Source organism: Phocoena phocoena, chromosome 3, assembly GCF_963924675.1.
Source record: "Phocoena phocoena chromosome 3, mPhoPho1.1, whole genome shotgun sequence".
NCBI classification, from domain to species: domain Eukaryota; kingdom Metazoa; phylum Chordata; class Mammalia; order Artiodactyla; family Phocoenidae; genus Phocoena; species Phocoena phocoena.
Genome location: NC_089221.1, coordinates 165642178 through 165662336, shown reverse-complemented (window position 1 = coordinate 165662336; position 20159 = coordinate 165642178). Strand labels below are relative to the sequence as shown.

General features: G+C 50.9%; 1 protein-coding gene across 2 annotated transcripts in view; it reads right to left on the bottom strand.

Annotated features, from left to right (window-relative positions):
- Window positions 1–7385, bottom strand: part of DOCK6 (dedicator of cytokinesis 6) — a 42464-nt gene extending 35079 nt beyond the window's left edge. For both annotated transcript variants that reach the window (XM_065873254.1, XM_065873255.1), the window contains exons 1-2: window positions 7342–7385; window positions 129–216 (exon numbers count right to left, since the gene is read on the bottom strand). In XM_065873254.1, coding sequence (XP_065729326.1) covers window positions 129–216; window positions 7342–7385 — 132 coding nt within the window. The remainder of the gene's footprint in view (window positions 1–128; window positions 217–7341) is intronic.
- Window positions 7386–20159: the final 12774 nt, after the last annotated feature.

Sequence of the window (20159 nt, the reverse complement as noted above, 5' to 3'; positions counted from 1 at the left end):
CACGCTCACTGGGGACAGGAATGGGGACAGTGCTGGGCCAGGACAGGGACCCCCTTCCCTGCCACAGCTGGGTCCCTCCCAGCCTCAGGTTCCCCACAGCAGCGGGGGGGGGGCTCCCAAACACTCACCCCCAGGGAGCTGCTGCAGCGCCTGCTAGAGTGGGGAGAGCCACTGCGTTCCCGGGACACCTGCTTCCGCACCTCGGCAGCCACCGTCCTGTGGGGACAGGAAGGGGGTAGTTGGGGGCAGAACTTGGGCAGCGGGGCCCTGGGAACCAGGGCTTCAGAGCTGACAAATTCATTCCATGAGAGGAAAATCCAGGCTATGGAAAGAAAAAAAATCAGGCCCCGGGCCAAGAGAACCCAGGCTTCAGGAGCCACAGATCTCAGCGTGTGGGCCCCAAGGCTGTGGCGCATACATCGTCCCCTTTCCTCCTGCAAGCACAGATAGAGGGCTGCTGCTGGGCAGGGCCTGAGGGCCACTGATTCCTGCGCGTCCTTCTTCCCCCTGGCCCCCGGGCTCTGAGTCCTGACCCACCAGGACTGGCTTCCAGGTCTGGAGAGAGGCCTCTACTTCCTCATCTGGAGGACCTCTGCCTCTCATCAGGAACGTAAGAACCGTTCCACCCTTGCCGGACAAGTCACTTCTGCCTCTGAACCTCAGTTTATCCATCTGTAGCTGCCCTGCTCTCACAGACCAGTGAAGCTGAGCAGGGGGCCTGGCATTCAGTGGGCATGCCACACACCCACCTTCTCAGGGAGTCTGAGACTGAGGCTGACTGTGTGTAAGAGGCCAGCATGACTCTTAGAGAGCACAACCCAGCCACCAAGGTCGGTGCCGTGGCCTTCGTGGGCCACCTGCATCTACGCTGACCTTCAGAGTCCCAGAGGATGAGGGTGAAGGGGCAAGACCCACAGCGGAGGGGGCCAGCACGGGAATTTCGAACAAACCCTACAGGGGCAGGGATTCCCCAAGCTCTCAATTCCCTCAGCTGAGCTTGGAAGGAGAGGGAGCCATGCAGTTATCTGGGGGAAGAGTGTGCCAGGCAGAGGGAACAGCGAGTGCAAAGGCTCTGAGGCTGGGCTCTGTTCTCTGGGCCTGGAAATCCCTGCTCCCTGGGGTCTCTGTGAAAACAGGACTAGGGCTGTGTTGTCCCCAGCACTGGATCCCACACATAGTAGATGCTCAATAAATTTTTTTTTTTTTGGCTGCCACATGGCTTGTGGAATTTTAGCTCCTCGACCAGGGATCACACTCCAGCCTACGGCACTGAAAGCGCCAAGACCTAACCACTGGACTGCCAGGGAATTCCCATCAATAAATTTTTTTTTTTTTTTTTTTTTTCCGGTACGTGGGCCTCTCACTGTTGTGGCCTCTCCCGTTGCGGAGCACAGGCTCCGGATGCGCAGGCTCAGCGGCCATGGCTCATGGGCCCAGCCGCTCCGCGGCATGTGGGATCTTCCCAGACCAGGGCACGAACCCATGTCCCCTGCATCGGCAGGCAGACTCTCAACCGCTGCGCCACCAGGGAAGCCCAATAAATGTTTTTTTGATGGAATGAGTGAATCCCTTCCAATCTCCCTCTTGGTCCAACTTGCTAAATCTACTGTCAGTTGGAGGTAAGCCCCTTATCTTTTAGCTGTGTGGCTTTGGACAGGTGGAACAACCTTTCTGGGCCTCAGTTTCTCTTAAAATCAGGAAGGCAAGGCAATGGCTGAGGGGTTCAGGCCTCAATCACTCCTGCTTCCCTCTTTTCTCTTATGCTTGGAAATTTTCTTAATAAAAAGTTGTGCCCCTGGGACTTCCCTGGTGGTGCGGTGGCTAAGACTCTGTGCTCTCAATGCAGGGGGCCCGGGTTCGATCCCTGGTCAGGGAACTAGATCCCACATGCCGCAACTAAAGACCCCACATGCTGCAACTAAGATCCAGAGCAGCCAAATAAATAAACATTTTAAAAAAATAAAATAAAAAGTTGTGCCCCATAAAGCGCTATGTGGAGGATTGCAAATGTGGCCCACAAGCGTCCAATGCAACGGATGTGTGAGGTGGGCCCAGGAAAGACAGGTGTGGAGTGGGGATAATTAGGAGCTTCAGCCCTGCCTGTGAGCCTCCGAACTCAAATCCGTGTGGGTCAAACAAAACTTGGCCGCGACCCTGATCCAATGTGGGGCCTCCAATTTGAGACCCCAGCCTCATTCCTTCTCTGTCCCTGGATTCTATTTCTTTTCCCTGTCAACTGTCTCAGAGTCTTGCTTCTATTGGACGGGAGGTGTAGGGAAGCGGGGAAGGGAAGCTTGTAGGAAATTCAAAGAATGTTAAATATTAGGGATTTGTGGAATTCCCTGGCGGTCCAGTGGTTAGGACTCCGTGCTTTCACTGCTGAGGGCACAGCTTCAGTCCCTGGTTGGGAAACTAAGATCCTGCAAGCCAGGTGATGCTTGGGGGGAGGAAAAATTAGGGATTTGTCCTCAAATTCCCCAAGTCCAGGCCACTTCCTCTGGAAGCATGGGCACACAGAGGAGGATTGGGGGTGATTTACGAAAGATGCCGTATCAGGGAACCTGTCTGTGCCCTGGTCCCAGCTGTTCTGCAGCTGCTGCCCCAGAGCAGGGACGGGGGTGGGGAGGGCTGAGCCTCCAGCTTCATTTTGCCACGGGCCTTAGAGTGAGGCCCCCAGAGTGGGAGAAGGCTGGGTCCACAACGGTGTGGCCACGGGAGCCAGTTTACTGAGTCACAGAGCTCTGCACTTGGAGCTGGGCGAGCAGGGGTGAATGACATCTTTTCTCTGGACCTCTGGGCTCGGGACAGTACCCACGACTTATTGAGCTGTTCTGAGTGTAGGGCCTGGCACATAGTAAGTGCTCAATTAAAGCTAGCTGTCACCACGTTGCCTCACAGAGCATCCTGGGAAACTGGAATTTCTGACCCTGCTCTGTATACCAAAGGTGAGTGAGGCTCAGAGAGGGGTCGTGAGGCACCCAGGGTCACACAGCAGAACGCAGCGGTGCCCAGAATTGAACCCTGGTCAGCTGGAGGTCAAAGTCCTTTAGCACTAGGCATTCCATGATGGGGAGCAGGGCCAAGAACAGGGGCTCCAGAACCTGCCCCTTCCCTGTCCACACTCACCCGCTCCCCACTCCGAAGAGCAGTCCCATCCAGTCTCGAGGCTTCAACACCATCTAAACACCAACAGATCCTCAAATCTGCCCCATGACAGTAACCTGCCCTCCCATCATCCTCTCTGTCTCACTAAGGGCAGCCCCACTCTCGGATGCTTGGGACCCGCACCTGGGAGTCATCGTCAACCCCTCTCTCTTTCTCACTCCCACATCAGATCTGCTTCAGATGTTCTAAAATGCTCAGCTGAGCTGAATTTAGTGGGTTTTCTCAGGAAGGGATCTCAGCATTCAATGAGGGAAACTGCAAAGATCAGGTGGTGGGTTTTAGCTATTGGTGAGATAAATCCTTCTAAGGTGAAAACTCCACAACCCTATGTGATACTAAAGACATGCTCAGAGGGGAAACATGAAGCAGTGGCATCACTGGGAATTCATGTGAGACTGTGTACCTCCCCCAAGGGCTGGCCAGATTAACAGAGGACTACCCTCACAGGGGAGGAGGATGACAAAACCAGAAAGAAGAATGGCTTAAGCCTTGATGCTGTGTTCCCACTTCTGTAAAGAGCGAGGGAAGAAAATGAGTAAATATAAAACCATGAAGAGATTCCTCCTCATATCCCACCCTACCCCTCCTGGACTGACAGAAAAATTTAAAGGCAAATAATATGAGTGCCAGCAAGGATGCGGAGCCATGGGAACCCTCATCTACTGCTGGGGGAACCCCTCTGGAAAACCATCTGTAAATGTACAGGCAGAGTTGAAAATATGCCAATCCAGCAATTCCACGCTGAGGCGTAGATACTCAGGAGGAAATACATGGCCGAATGTTCATGGCAGCTCTGATCATGACAGCCTCAAAGGGAAACAACTCACAAGTTCCTTGACCAAAGATGGAGAACGCACAAGAAGCAGGGGGAATAGTACGCAGCAATGAAAAAGGATGAGCCGGACTACAGGCGGCGGCACAGATGCTGCCGACATTACACTGCCACATAGGACTTGACATCCCGTGTGGTTCCGTTTATGAGATGTTCTAAACAGACAAAGCCAACCCACTGCAGATAGGAAGCCAACTTGGATGGAGAAACCATAATGTAAGTGAGGAAGAAACAGTAGCTGCCACCAGCATGGCCGTTCCCTGAGGGGCAGAATCAAGTGCAGATGACCTTGAGGGGGGCCTGCTGGAGTGGGGAGGCTTGGGAAGGTAGAGATGGCCCCTGTCTTTTTTTTTTTTTTTTGGCGGCATCACACAGCATGCAGGATCTTAGTTCCTCGACCAGGGATTGAACCTGTGCCCCATGCAGTGGAAGCACGGAGTCCTAACCACTGGACAGCCAGGGAATTCCCAAGACAGCCCGTCTTGATCCAAGTGACTTTTCCCCTGGCACTTGTTTCATGATTACTCCTTACTTAAACTTAGCGTTTTTCTGTATACATGTCATCTGTTACAATTTTTTTAAAGGTAAAAAATAATCACCTACGCCTAAGCTCACGTCTGCAAATACATTTGGGGACAGGAGTGGGAGGAAGATATTTCCTGGAAATCCCACAGGTACTTTTGGAATTTCGTCAATGTATGTCTTGTTGTGCTCCCACCCCTCCAACAAAGCATTTCTTTAAATGAGAACGGCAAACTGCCCCACATCAGACAACTGAGGGGCAAAATAATGACACTGCTCTCAGAAGGCTGGGAAGAATGAATGGACATCCTTGCGGATAGGAGAGGGCAGGAAGAGGCACGGTTTCCAAGACTGTTCTCGACTCTGGAGCCACACACTCTTGGGCTACTTCCCCCCAAGAGACCCTTGAGAGTGACCTAACCACTTTGGGTTTTCATTTCAATAGTTATACTGATGTCAACGGGCTCTGGTGACAATTAGTGACATCTCAGATGGGGACCAGCATGCGATAAGCACATTAGAAGTGCTGGTCATGGGAATTCCGTGGCGGTCCAGTGGTTAGGACTCCAGGCTTCCACTGCAGGGGTCATGGGTTTGATCCCTGGTCGGGGAACTAAGATCCCGCAAGCCAAGCCAAGCCACACAGCCAAAAAAAAAAAAAAAAAAGTGCTGGTCCTTATCACCATTCCAGATTGGACTTTATTTTAAAGAGTACAAGTCAAAAAAAAAAAAAGAACATTATGCTGTATACAATACTATTTGTGCGTGTTGTGTACATTCATAAGAGTTTGTTTGTTGTTGTTCCTTCTGGCCATGCCTCGCGGCTTGCAGGATCTCAGTTCCCTGACCAGGGATCGAACCCGGGCCCCTGCAGTGAAAGCGCCGAGTCCTAACCACTGGACCACCAGGGAATTCCCGAGTTTGTATTTTTAAGTTGTCCCCCCAAATCTTTGTTTTAAATGGACCTGTTCATTAGGAAACTGGGGGACTGCCTAATATTCAGATTAATATGGCGTTTGTGGAATGAATAGTTGAATGAACAAGCAGATGAATACAGGCCTAGGTCTGAGCATGTAGATACCTGGGTGCCCACCAGTCTGCTGAGGAGACCTTGTCAGGGGGTGGCTGGAAGACTTGAGCCATTTGCTTGTGGTTCACTGGGGCCCCAGGATCTTTCTCTGCTTTTCTTACCCTGAACTCTATAGAGTATCCATTCCCCAGGATGAAACCCAGGGCCTCTCTTTCTCACTTGAGTGGACGCCAGGACCCAAGGACATAGGGACTGAGAAGCAAAAAAACAGCAATAACCTCCCCAAGCTCAGAAACACCAAAGGTCCAAGAGAGAGGAACGATTCAGAGACACAGAGATAACAGAACATAAAAATTGCCCAACCACTATGCCCCAGACACCAGGTCACAATGTCCCTCCTCTGTTCAGAACTCTTCATGGCCCCCACCTCACTCAGGGTAAAAGTTAAACTCCTCCCCCACAACCCACAAGCCCTGTACAACCTGCCCCCCTCCTCACTCTGCTCCAGCCTGACTGGCTTCTTCAGATGCTCTGTGAACATCTGCTCCTGCCCCTGGGCCTTTGCATTTGCCCTTCCCTGTGTTTGGACTGCTCTTCCCCCATGTCCCGGCACGGACCCCTCCCTCACCTCCATCAGATCTTTGTTTAAATGCCACCTTCTCCTCCAGGCCTTCCTGACCCGCCTCCCAGATCTAAAATAGTCCTTACATTCCCCATCTCCCTTCTCTGCCTTGTATGTCCTGATACCACTTACCACTAACATATAATCTACTTTATCCAGCTTCTCCTCTGCCTCCCCCACTGTATCTGCCCCCAGGGGTGGGATCTTTTCTTGTGTCTCCGTCAGGGCAGGGCTGACTCTTTCACCTGGGGGTGATCAGGGGAGGTCCCTGCCCGCCTCCCGCCCCACCCCACCCCACCCCTGCCCCGCTGCGAGAGAAACACCCCCCACCCCAGCAGATTCTGAACCCACTATTGGAGGCAAAGACCCGAATGGGTGAAAGGCTCTTCAGCCCCAGAGTCTGACATCCCCCTCCCTGGCCAATCTCTTACAATCACCAGTGGCCACGGAAATGGATCCCCCAGCGCCTGGCGCCTGTCCCCTCCCCCCGTCTGCCCACCAGCTGGTTCCGTCCCCCGCCCCCACTCCTTCCATTCAATCACCATCCATCTCCAGAGCGTCCAGCCGGTGCTGGGAGAGCCTGAAGCAGGGCTGGGGGCGGGGGGACATTCACAGCTGTCCCCTGCCCCCCAGACAGCTGGGCACGGGACCCTCGCGGGGAGAAGATCACGGGAAACTTCCCGAGGGGGTTCAAAGGCCGCCAGGAGCACCATCCCTGTTCCCAAATCTCGGCGCCTGATGCGTCCCTGCCCCACACCAGGCCCAGAAGATGGGACGGAAAAAGCCCCCCAACTCCCACGCTTGAGGAGCTAGGGGGCCGGGGGAAGGGCCAGGAGATGGGTAGGAGGCGCGGAGGGCGCCGGGCAGCGCTTTCCCCGCGCCGCCTCCTCCAGGAAGGCCCCCGGGCACGCCCCCACGCGTCCCACCGGTTCCAAGGGAAGACCTCAGCCACCACTGCGCCCGCAGCCCCTCCGCGACCCCCAGCCCGGAACGCCCCCGCCCTCCCCACCTCCCCACGCCTGCGCCCCCGGCCGGAGGAAGCGGGCCGGAGCTGGCCAAGGCGGAAGGAGCTTGAATGGGGGGCGCCCAGAAGAGGGAGGGCCGGGCCGCCCCTGGGCGGGGCTCGGACACGTGGGGGCGGCCCGGGAGGGGGCCCGGCGGCCGCACTACCTGTTGATCTTGTGCGCGAAGGCGCGGCGCTCGGCTACCGCCATGGCGCTCCGCGCGTCCAGCCGCCGGCCCCGCCGCTGCAGCCGCGCGCACCGTCCCCGCCGTGGCCGCCGCCACCGCCGCCTCCCGGTTCTGGGCAGCCCGGGCTGGGCGGGGCCGGGGGCGGGGCCCTTCCGGGTGTCCCGGGCCGCTCCGTGCTGCCCCTGCCGGCCGGAGGGGGCGCGGGTCCCCCCGGCAGCCTTTGCGCTCTCGAGGCTGGCCTGGGGAAACTGAGGCGGGCAGGGGAGGAGAGGATACGGGACTGAGGCTGGGGGCCTCGGACTTCCTCCCGGGGGCTGCTCTTTCTGCCCTTTGGCTAGCAATCACTATAATCACCATAATAATTATAATCTCGAGCGTTTATTAAGCACGGCCCTGTAGTTCTGATATGTGGGAGGACCTATCCTTTCCGCCATTTTACAGATGAGTAAACTGAGGCACAGGGATGTTCAGGCGCTTACCTAGGGGTCTCCATGGGATGTGCCCCAGTCTGGGGTGAGGGCAGAGGAATCCAGTTGGGCTCCAAGGCGCTAGGAGATGTGACACAGGACCTGGTGGTGGGACCTGAGTGAGCCAGTCTGGGAGGCTGGCCTCCAGTGCAGGGAGGATGTGCGGATGTCTTGGCCAGTAAGTGGTATAAAATCTCTCCCCAAAGGTTCCTCTACCAGCCCCAAGGTAGCAGTCTTAGTGGATTCTCCAGCCCCCACTCAGCATCTGCATATGCCAATTTCTCGCTCACCTCCCAGGCTTTGCATGCCCAGGTGCCTCCTCCTGATGGCCCTTCTAGCCCTGGTTAGAAAAGGTCCTAGGAACTTGGAGCTGAAGAATGCTAGGGCTCAGCTCTACCTCAGGGCCTTTGCATGTGCTGTTCCCATTCCTGTGTATGGGTGCTGTCATTATTCCCCCCTTTTACAGATGAGGAAACAGAGGCCCAGGACTTCCCTGGTGGTCCAGTGGTTACAACTTCGCCTTCCAATGCAGGGGGTGAGGGTTCGATCCCTGGTCGGGGAGCTAAGATCCCACATGCCTCAGCCAAAAAACCAAAACATAAAACAGAAGCAATATTGTAACAAATTTGGACCTCCCTCGTGGTGCAGTCGTTAAGAATCCACCTGCCAGACACGGCGGGGCCCTGGTCCGGGAAACTCCCACACACCGCGGACTAACTAAGACAGTGGGCCACAACTATTGAGGCTGCGCTCTAGAGCCCGTGAGCCACAACTCCTGAGCCCGCGTGCCACAACTACTGAAGCCTGTGCTCCTAGAGCCTGTGCTCCGCAACAAGAGAAGCCACCGCAATGAGAAGCCCATGCACCGCAATGAAGAGTTGCCCCCACTCAGCACAACTAGAGAAAGCCTGTACACAGCAACAAAGACCCAACACGGCAAACAATAAAAATAAATAAGTAAAATTTTAAAAATATATATTGTAATAAATTCAATAAAGACTTTAAAAATGGTCCACACCAAAAAAGATCTTTAAAAAAAAAAAAGAAAGAAAACTGAGGCCCAGAGAAGCAGAGTGACGTGCCCCAGGTGCCCAGTAGATCAGTGTCAGATCCTGAGCCCACAGGAGGGAGGCCTGGACTGTGGGGCCCCAGGCTCCTGAGGGCACAGGAGGGTGGCTCCCAGCCTGGCATGGACATGTGCACACGTGTGTCAGCAGCCCACGCACCTTCCCGAGTGGTCCAGCCACTTTGGCCCGGGAGATGCCAGGTGTAACCCTGCTCATCACGCCCTGGTGTGCCCCACCCCGGGTCACCCTTGCTGCAACCTGCAGCCTCCCAGGCTAAAGTCCTTGCCTCGCCTTTCCGGCTGCTGGTAGCTGCTGGGCAGGAAACGTGAAGATGAACAAAGACTGGCGGGTTTCTCCACTCCTCTTTGCCTATTTCCAGTCCGGCCCCCATCACACCTGGTCTCCCAGCTCCCGCCCTTACCCCTCACAGTTTGTTTTCCCCTCGATGGTCAGAAGGAGCCTGGGAACACCCGAAGCAGATCAGCTCCCTCCTCTGCTTAGAATCCTTCATGGCTCCCACCTCATTCAGAGTAAAAGCCAAAGTCCTCACTGTGGCCCACAAGGCCCTGCATGATCTGACCTTGTCACCTCCCTGCCATCCCCTCCTCCCATTGTCTTCCTTAATCACTCCACTCCAGCTGCCCACCTCTTCCATGTGGCTCTAAAGACTAGGGCGCAACTCCACCTCAGGGCCTTTGTACATGCTGTTCTCCTTCCCACGTGTGGGTGCCATCACCATACCCCTTGTACAGATGAGGAAACTGAGGCTCAGGGATGCAGAGTGACTTGTGCCATTTTACCCAACGAATCAGTGTCAGATCTGTCATTCCAGATCTGTGGCCCAGGGAGCCTGACTCCAAAGTGGTTGTCTCTAAATACCAGCTTGGGGACTTCCCTGGTGGTCCACTGTTTAAGAATCTGCCTTCCAATGCAGGGGACGTGAGTTCAATCCCTGGTCGGGGAACTAAGATCCCACATGCTTCAGGGCAACTAAGCCTGTGGGCCACAACTAGAGGGCCCACACGCTGCTACTACTGAGCCCACGTGCTCTGGAGCCCACCCGCCACAGCTAGAGAGAAGCCCGCACGCTGCAATGAAAGATCCCACATGCCACAACAATGATCCTGTGTGCCTTAACTAAGACCCAATGCAGCCAAATAAATAAATAAATAAATATTTTAAAATAAATAAATAAATACTAGTTGGGAGACTTCCCTGGCGGTCTAGTGGTTAAGACTCTGCGCTTCCAATGCAGGGGGCACTGGTTCGATCCCTGGCCGGGGAATTAAGATCCCAAGTGACACTCAGGAATGGCCAAAAATAAAAAATAAAATAATAAAATAAATACCACTTGGATCCCAATCCAGACCAGGCTGTGTGACCCAGGGTAAATCTCTCAACCTCTCTGAGTCTCTGTTTCCTCATCTGCTCAGTGAGGGGTGTGGTCAGCACTAAGCTCCAGGCCCTTGTGGGAGCTGATTCCACACAGGATCCAGTGGGGGCTATGAGCCCTGTCTTAGTGGAAAAACTTCTTCAAGGAACCCTCCAAATAAAGGTCCTGCTCCAGCTACCTGCCCACCCTGGTGCCCGCCAGACTTGATTAACAAGGCAGTTCCTCTCCAGGATACGACCAGGCCTGACTCAGCCAGGCGGGGCTGGGGTGACCCCAGCAGCTGCTCAAACAGAGGCTGAGCTTGGTGGGGACTTTGGCCTCCTCTGGCTGGTGTGGGAGAACAGCCTGTGGGGTCTGATGGCAGCAGCTTGCGGACCTAGGAGGAGGGACTGCACAGGTCCAGGTGGTGAGTTCAGAGTAGGAATGATCACAGGCAGGGCTTGGAGTCCAAAAAGACCTGGATTCCAATGCTGGCTTGGCCACAGCCAGGCTAAGTGCCTGGATGGGGTGGGGGTGGGGCTCTCTGGACCTCAGTTTCCTCACCTGTGAAATGGGGATGTTACCTTCAGAGCCGACCCTGTGGGCCCATGTTCGGTGCCCATGAGATGTTGTCAGGAGAGCACAGAACCCGGGAGATGCTGCCTTTGTCCTATTGTTTTTCCTGCCGCTTCCGGAGCCGGGGGAGGAAGCTGGGAGCCAGCTCAGGGTGTCCAGGACTGCCTTTGGGAGTTTAAGTCACAAAGACAAAGGCTGGGCCCAGAGAGGCCAGAGGGGCAGGCCACAGGCTTCCTGTTTTTCTTTGAACAGATGGCCAAGCCTCCAGACGCTTCTCTGTGTGGATGCTAATCCACGTCCCTGGTAATCACTTCTTATCCCTCCTGGTGACACTTCTGTCCAGTTTGCTCATTTCCAGTGCTCTTGTCACATTCCAACGTCTGGGATTTTTTCTCCAGGGGTCCCAGATACCCAAGGGGTCCACAAATAGAAGTCGGGGGGGAGGTCCATGAATTTGGAGGGGAAAAACTTGCATCACTCACGCCTGCCCCTGCTTCTAACATTAACAGTCATTAGAGCTGCTACCGGGCCTCGGTATTTAAGTGTGAGGAAAGATGTACAAATTCCATCACAATTAAAGCATATTTTGATAACTGTATCGCATGTAATGGGTTTGTAATGGGTTTCCTTTACCATCTGAGGTGTTTTATTTTAGGCACTTACAAACTTCCACTGATGAGGGCCCACAGCACAAAAAGGTCCCCCTACAACACGCCTTTCCCTGCCTAAAGCCTGCTGTGGCTCCCCATTGCTGCAGGAAGGAGCCAAGCTCCTCCCTGTGGCCTACAGACTCCCTCATCTGCCCCATAAGACTGCTCCCCCTTCCTTTCCCCACCTCATTCATTCACGCCAGCAACATTTATTGAGCGCCTGCTGTATGCCAGGCATGGGAAGGAGGTAATGTCAGTGCTGAGACCTGAAGTTCAGGCTGAGTTGGGGAGGCAGGGAGTTCTAGGCAGACGGACCAGCAAGGCAAAGATGGAGAGGAGAAGTAGAAGTCACCCGTGTGGAGCACAGGGAGGAGAGGATGAGACTCAAGCGTGGTGAGTTTGTGGGATCAGGTCCGGCAGGACCTCCCAGTGGGGGCCTGGGCATAGCCCAGCGGGCAGTGGGGAGCCCTGGAGGGGTGCATAGCAAGACAGGGGCACCCTCTGGTTTGTTTCAGGAAGATCTGATTCTCCTGTCCGGACTGGCCCCTACAGTGACCTTTTCTCCTCTCGAGTTCCCTGTGTCACCTGTCCCACCATTGAAGCACAAGTGTGAGTTGGCTGTAAGGAACTGGGGCACACGTTGCAAGAACTTTCTCACCGACCGACCAGGGCTCCGGGGGACACCTTGGCTCTGTGAGATGGAACCTCTGAGGCACATTCACCAGATGAGCCAACTAGGCTCAGAAAGACTCTGGCGACCCAGCTGAGAAGTGGTGGAGTTAGGACTTGAACCCAGAGCCACCTCTTGCATGAAAGCCCTGCCCTCCATCCTGTGGCATTTCCTCCTTAGCACAACTTTTTGGAGCAGGCGGCAATGACTTCCACAAAACTCTATCTTCTAGGTGGAACAAGTTTTCTCAGGCCAGCAACTTCCTGTATCTTTACCACGGCACCTTGCAGTGGTTACGGGCTCCGATGCTCGGGTTCAAGTCCTGCACCTTGGCTATGATGCCAGCCTTAAAAGACTCGTTTCACGCTTATTAGAATGGCTAAACTAAAAATACCGACAATACCAAGTGTAGATGAGGATGCAGAGAAACTGGGCCTCTCAGATGCTGCTGGTGGTGAGACAGGCCGGGACCTGGGACCCTTTGCTACCGTGCTTGCACCTGGACAAACGCCTCCTCCAGCAACAAAATACAAAGAAACGATAAGGGACTAAAAATAACTGCATGCATGGGCAGTTGGGGCAAATTATGGACAAGATACAAAAAGGCCAAAAACCCACACAGCACCAGCATGGGGGTGGACAGACCGCCTAAGCCACCCCTCCAGGGAACCTGTTACTTGTTTTTGCTCCCTCCTGCTACAACAGGGGCCCCAATAAAGCCTTGCCTGAATTTCTTGTCTGGCCTCTTATCAATTTCTATCGATTAAGGAGGCCAAGAACCCTGGCTGGGAATAGTGGGAATGCAAAATGGTGAGCCACTCTGGAAAACAGTTTGGTGGTTCTTAAAGCACTAAACATGCAATCACTGTACGGCCCAGCAATCCCACTGCTGTGAATTTAGAAATGAAAATTTATGTTCACATAAAAACCTGTGCGTCATTATTTACAATAGTTTTATTCATAATCACCAATAGCTGGAAACACTCAATTGTCCTTCAATGATGGGTGAATATAAAACAAACTTGGGTCCATTCGTACAATGGAATATTCTTCAGCAACAAAAAGGAACAAACTACTGATACAGGCAGCAAAGCTTTACGCCCAAATGTTTTATGTTGCAGTGAAAGAGGCCAGGCTCAAAAGGCTGCATGCCGTACGATTCCAAATATATAACATTCTCAGAAAACAGATCTCTAGCATGAGAGAGCAGGTCAGTATTTTGCCTGGGGCTGACTACAAAAGGCCAGCATGAGGGAATCTGAGGGATTGTTTCGGAGTTTTGGAGCTCACTGGCAGGACAGCGGATAATGATGACCCAGTAATCAGAGCTGTTGTGGGGGGAATGCCAGGCACTGAGGCACTGAGGGGGCCCTGATGCAATGTTTGACCCAGCCGGAGGGCTTCTCAGAGGAGGGGGTATCTGAGCTGAGACTTAACAGGCTGTGCTGGAGTCTGGCAGGTGAAGGGCCTTCCAGGCCATGGGAACAGCATGAACAGAGGCCCAGAGGAGAGACATTCAGGAAACCGGGTGGCGTTTATGTGACTGAGTATAGAGACTTTTTTTTTTTTTTCCTTTGAGATTCATCCTTTTTTTCTCTTTTTTCTTTTGGCTGCTCAGCATGACTGGCGGGATCTTAGCTCCCCAACCAGGGATTGAACTGGCAGCCTCAGCAGTGAAAGTGCAGAGTCCTAACCACTGGACCACCAGGGAATTCCCTCCAAAATTCATATGTTGAAGCCCTACTTCCCAGGACCTCAGAATGGGACTGTATTTGGAGACAGGGTGTTTGTTTGTTTTTTAAAATTAATTTTTATTGGAATATAGTTGATTTACAATGTTGTGTTAGTTTTGTGCTGTACAGCAAGCTGAATCAGTTACACATATACATACATCCACTCTTTTTTAGATTCTATTTCCATGTAGGTCATTACAGAGTATTGAGTAGAGTTCCCTGTGCTATACAGAAGGTTCTTATTAATTATCTATTTTATATATAGTAGTGTGTATGTGTCAATCAGAGATAGGGTCTTTAAAGAAGTCGTTAAGTTAAAAAGAGGTCCAGGGCTTCCCTGGTGGCGCAGTGGTTGAGAATCTGCCTGCCGATGCAGGGGACATGGGTTCGAGCCCTGGTGTGGGAAGATCCCACATGCCACGGAGCAACTAGGCCCATGAGCCACAACTACTGAGCCTGAGCGTCTGGAGCCTGTGCCCCGCAACAAGAGAGGCTGCAACAGTGAGAGGCCCGTGATGAAGAGTGGCCCCCACTTGCCGCAACTAGAGAAAGCCCTCACACAGAAATGAAGACCCAACACAGACAAAAAATAAATTAATAAAAAAAAAAAAAAAGAGGTCCAGTTAAGACAAAGCCACCCCAGGGTACAGAGGTGCCATGGGTAAAGAAGAGAATCTCAGAGGACCTGGGATTACCAGGCCACCTGGAGCGATGCAGACAGGAGAGGGGGTCGTGTCCAGGGGGGCAGGGCCAGACCTCAGAGCAACAGAAGCCACTGTGCTTCCTCCAAAAACCCATGAGGAAAAACTTCCAACGTTGCAGGGAAGGGTCCATGACAAGAACCTGCTCCAAGGGTTCAAGCCACAAAGCAAGGTCTCAGCCTGTATTCTTTAAGGCCACAGAGGAAATAGTTACTAGTTCAGGGATGGGCTGACCTGACCTCAGCCTTTCGGGCTGAGCTGTGGGTATCTTCTCTCCACAGCTTCTCTCTGCACTCCTGTGGATGGACAGCTGACCTCGGGCTACCCTCAGCCTGCAGTTTCTCCTTACCTCCAGCTCAGAAGCAAAAACTATACTTTAAAAAAAAAATAGCTTTGGGACTTCCCTGGTGGTCCAGTGGTCAAGACTCCATGCTCCCAATGCAGGGGGCCTGGGTTTGATCCCTGGTCAGGGAACTAGTACCTGCATGCCGCAACTAAGACCTGGAGAAGATAAGTAAGTAAGTAAATAAATAGCTTTACTGTGGGGGAGGGATAAATTAGGAGTTTGGGATTAACATATACACACTACTGAGTAGATATATGTGTATGTATAACTGATTCACTTTGCTGTACACCTGAAACTAACACAACATTGTAAATCAACTATACACCAATAAAAATTAAAAAACAAATTCACTACTGTATATAAAACAGATAACCAGTAAGGAGCTACTGTATAGCACAGGGAGCTATACTCAATATTTTGTAATACGCTATAAGGGAAAAGAATCTGAAAAAGAATATATATATAACTGAATCACTTTGCTGTATACCTGAAGCTAACACAACATTGTAAATCAATTATACTTCAATAAATTAAATTAATTTAAAAATAGCTTTATTGAGATATAATTCACATACCACACAATGCCTCATGTAAAGTGTACTCCAGTGGTTTTTAGTATTTTCACAGATAGGTGCAAACTTCATCATGGTCAGTTGTAAAATATTTTCATTACTCAGAAACTCCCGTACCCTTACCTCTCACCCTCTTGTCTCCTGTCCCCTGTGCCCATCCCCTGAGCCCTGTGTAACCACTAACCTACTATCCTGGACTTCCTATGACTGGAATAAAATAACATGTGGTCTTTTGCATCTGGTTTCTTTCACTTAGCATAATGTTTTCAAGGTCCATCCTTGTTGTAGCGTGTGTCAGAACTTCATTCCTTATGTGGCTGAATAATAAGTATTTCATTGTTTAGATATACCCCAATTTGTTCATCCATTCATCAGTGGATGAACTTTTGGGTTGTTTCCACCATTTGGCTATCGTGAATAACGAGTGCTTCTCTGAACATCCGAGTACAAGGTACTTGTGTGTGGTTAGGACTCCGAGCTCACTGCCAAGGACCCAGGTTCGATCCCTGGTCCGGGGAACTAAAATCCCACAAGTTGCGAGAAGTACCCCACCCTCCCAAAAAGGAAAAGTCAGCAAAGTACTCGAGTGGACGTATGTTTTCATGTCTCTTGGGTGCATATCTAAATGGGTCAGATGGTAATTCTATGTTTAACCTTTTGAGGAACTGCCAGACTGTTTTCCAAGGTGGCTGTGCCATTGTACATTCCCACCAGCAGTGTATAAGGGCATCTATTCCTGCACATCCTCACGTGGAAACTCTCCTTGAGCCCATTTTGCAGATAAGATTCAGGTATACTGAGGCCAAGCATGGATCAGGATCCCACAGTCAGTGAGGGGCAGTGCCAGGTCTGGCACCCAGATCTTTAGACCCCAGACACAAGCGTTTTCTCATTTCACTGAATCTTGAATAAAGAGTTGATGGGTCTTTATTGAGCTCCAAAAATAAGTTGGGGGGACTCTCTTTTTCTAGGTGGCTATCAATTTTTACAGCGTTTGGATGTTTTTACACTAAGGATAGGTTATTTTTTTATGCTCTTTTTAAATTGTAGTAGGATATATATAACACAAAATTTGCCATTTTAACTATTTTCAAGTGTACAGTTCAGTGGTGTTAATTACATTCACAATGTCATGCGACCATCACCACTATTTAATTCCAAAATTTTTTATCGCCCCAAACAGACATTCTGCACCCATTAGGAATAACTTCCCTGATACCACCCCTGGTAACTTTTATTCTCTCTTCTGTCTCTGTCAGTTTGCCTATTCTAGGTATTTCTCTTTTTTTAAAAAAAAATTTATTGGAGTATAATTGATTTATAATTTTGTGTTAGTTTCAGGTGTACAGCAAAATGAATCAGCTATATGTATACATATATCCCCTCTTTTTTCAGATTCTTTTCCCATAAAGGCCATTACAAAGTACTGAGTAGAGTTCCCTGTGCTATATAGCAGGTCCTTATTAGTTTCTTTCTTTCTTTTTTTAAAATTTATTTTATTCAAGTGTAGTTGATTTACAATGCTGCGTTAATTTCTGGTATACAGCAAAACGATTCAGTTATACACATGTACACATCCCTTTTCATGTTCTTTTCCATTACAGTTTATCACAGGATATTGACTACAGTTCCCTGTGCTGTACAGTGGGACCTTGTTGTTTATCCATCCTATATATAATAGTTTGCACCTGCTAATCCCAAACTCCCAGTCCATCCCTCCCCCACCCCAGATATTTCATATAAATGGCATCATAAGCACAGATTATTTTTGTGATGAAAAATGGCCAGACTTCATTTTATTTTTAAATACTTGGTGCCAGCAGTCACACCTGCCCATATTCAACACACGAACGGTGTCAAGGGATGCCTGTTGGGTCTTCGGGTGTTAGAAAGGCTGCAGATGAGGGGCCAGAGGCTACCCCTGGCAGACTCTGAAAGCCAGGCCCGGGAACACGAGGTGAGGATGCAGATGTAAGGCTGGACTTCCGAAGGAGACAGCTGTGGGCTCAGAGTCTCCTTTGTCTCATGGAAGCCTGAGAGCTCCCTGGCCCAAGGAATAAGGGGGTCAGACCGGAGTTCACCAATAACTGACCAAGTTACTTTGTCAGGTAGTGATATCCCTGTCACCTGATGTTCTCAGAAAGAAGCCGGGTCCAGGGAATTCCCTGGTGATCCAGTGGTTAGGGACTCTCTGCTTCCACTGCTGGGGGCCCAGGTTTGAGCCGCACAGCGTGGCCAAAAAAAAAAAAAAGAAGCCAGATTCAATGTTGTAATTGTCTGTTTACACATCTGGGTCCCCAAAATATCTGAGTTTGGGATGATAGGGACCGCGTCTGTCTTGTCTGGCACAATGGTGGGCATATACTGAGTGCTCAATGGATGCTCTTTGAATAAAAAATTGAATGAATTAGAGAGTGGGGAGATGCCACCCATCAGAAAGGAGACTTGACTTTGGACTCAGGAGACAGGCCTTCACATCTCATCTGTGTGGGCTGGGGCACAGGGCTTCTGCCACCGTGCCTCTAGTTTCTTATCTGTAAAATGGGTGTAGTCAGAGCACCTACCTCCAAGGAGGGGAGGGAAGAATCCAGACCATTTGTCAAGCACCTGACATGGAGTAAGGGCTATGGGAAATGTCTACACCAACTCTCTCAGGTCTTTTAAGAGAGAACCACAGAAAACAGTCTGAACCCAGACTGAAAAGGAAATTCCTGTGCTGGGTGGGACTGTTTTCCATGACCCCTGAGGTCCTGGCTAAGTTTCGGGTCAGAGCTGTTTTTTTTGTTTCTGCAGATCATCTCTCTCTCGCATGGTCCAAGATGAAGTCGTGGTTTCCAACATCCCTGCCAGGCTCAGCAAGGAGCATCCGCTGAGATGGTGAGAAAACCCTCCCAGGAATGCAGAGGCCCCGGCCGAAGAGGCTGCCTGTCCTCCAGTGCCACTGTCCCACCCCCAGGCACCTTTTACAAACAATCAAAACATCCCTCCATTTTCTGAACAATTTCTTCTGCGTGCCAAAGGAATCCGTGTTCACTCTAGACAATTTGGGAACATTTTTCAGAAAAGACTACATAAGAAAAAAAAAAAGTTGCCCAAAATCCCACCAATGCAGGCATTTTTGTGAATTTCCTCCTGGTCATTTTTCTCTACAGAACAGTCATCTGTGCAAATTTTTCAAAAGTTGGGATTGTTCTGAATGCACGACTTTGGAAACTGCTGTGTCCTCTTGGCAACATGACGGGATTTTTCTATGTGGGTTTTCCCCACCATTGACCCTCCAAGGCCATGGTGGATTCTGTACTTTAAGATAAGAAAGACTGGGGACTTCCCTGGTGGTCCAGTGGTTAAGACTCCATGCTTCCATTGCAGGGGACCTGGGTTCGATCCCTGGTCAGGGAACTAAGATCCCACATGCCATGCATGGTGTGGCCAAAAAAAAAAAAAAAGATAAGAAAGACTGTATATTTGTGGGCAGATGGGTGGACAGCAAAACATCTATGTGGTGGTTAAGACTGAGGCCCTGGGGTCAAATTCTGGCTCCCGCCACTTTCGGACTCTGTGGGACAGTTTTAAGCTTTGTGCCTCAGTTTCCTCATCTGTAAAATGGGGATATATTACTCCACTTAATCTCACAACAACCCTGGCCCCCACAGTGAGTCAACAGCAGAGAAAGGATGTTCTTAAGGATGACACCGCACTGCCTTCCCAGCAAGTTATAAAAATCACACCTTCAGTGCTACGTTATTTATATAAAATCACAAAACACGCATTCAACGTTGTCTGCTTTGCCATGATTCATTATATCCAGCATACATGCTTTATGGAGCTTTCTGTATTTGTGTCCTATGTCCTCATTAAAAAAAGATTGTTTAAATAAATTAAATGTCAAACAGCACAAATGAGTTTGGAGCAAAAAACAGATGCCATTACCAGATTTCTTTTTTTTTTTTTTTTTGCGCGGGCCTCTCACTGCTGTGGCCTCTCCCATTGCGGAGCACAGGCTCCAGACTCGCAGGCTCAGAGGCCATGGCTCACGGGCCCAGCCGCTCCACGGCATGTGGGATCCTCCCAGACTGGGGCACGAACCCGTGTCCCCCACATCGGCAGGCGGACTCTCAACCACTGCGCCACCAGGGAAGCCCATCAGACATTTTTAAAAATTAATTAATTTTATTTATTTTTTTGACTGCATTGGGTCTTCATTGCCATACGAGGGCTTTCTCTAGTTGCAGCGAGCGGGGGCTACTCTTCATTGCAGTGCACGGGCTTCTCATTGCAGTGGATTCTCTTGTTGCAGAGCACGGGCTCTAGGCACGTGGGCTTCAGTAGTTGTGGTGCGCGGGCTCAGTAGCTGTGGCATGCAGGCTCAGTAGCTGTGGCGCACGGGCTTAGTTGCTCTGTGGCATGTGGGATCTTCCCAGACCAGGGCTCAAACCCATGTCCCCTGCATTGGCAGACGGATTCTTAGCCACTGAGCCACGAGGGAAGTCCCGTTACCAGATTTTTAATTTTTTTTAAAGTTTCTCACTGATTTTATTTTATTTTGGGGGGTGTTTTTTAAAGTATTTTAATTTAATTTAATTAATTTAATTTAATTTATTTGGCTGCATCAGGTCTTAGTTGCGGCAGGCAGGATCTTCATT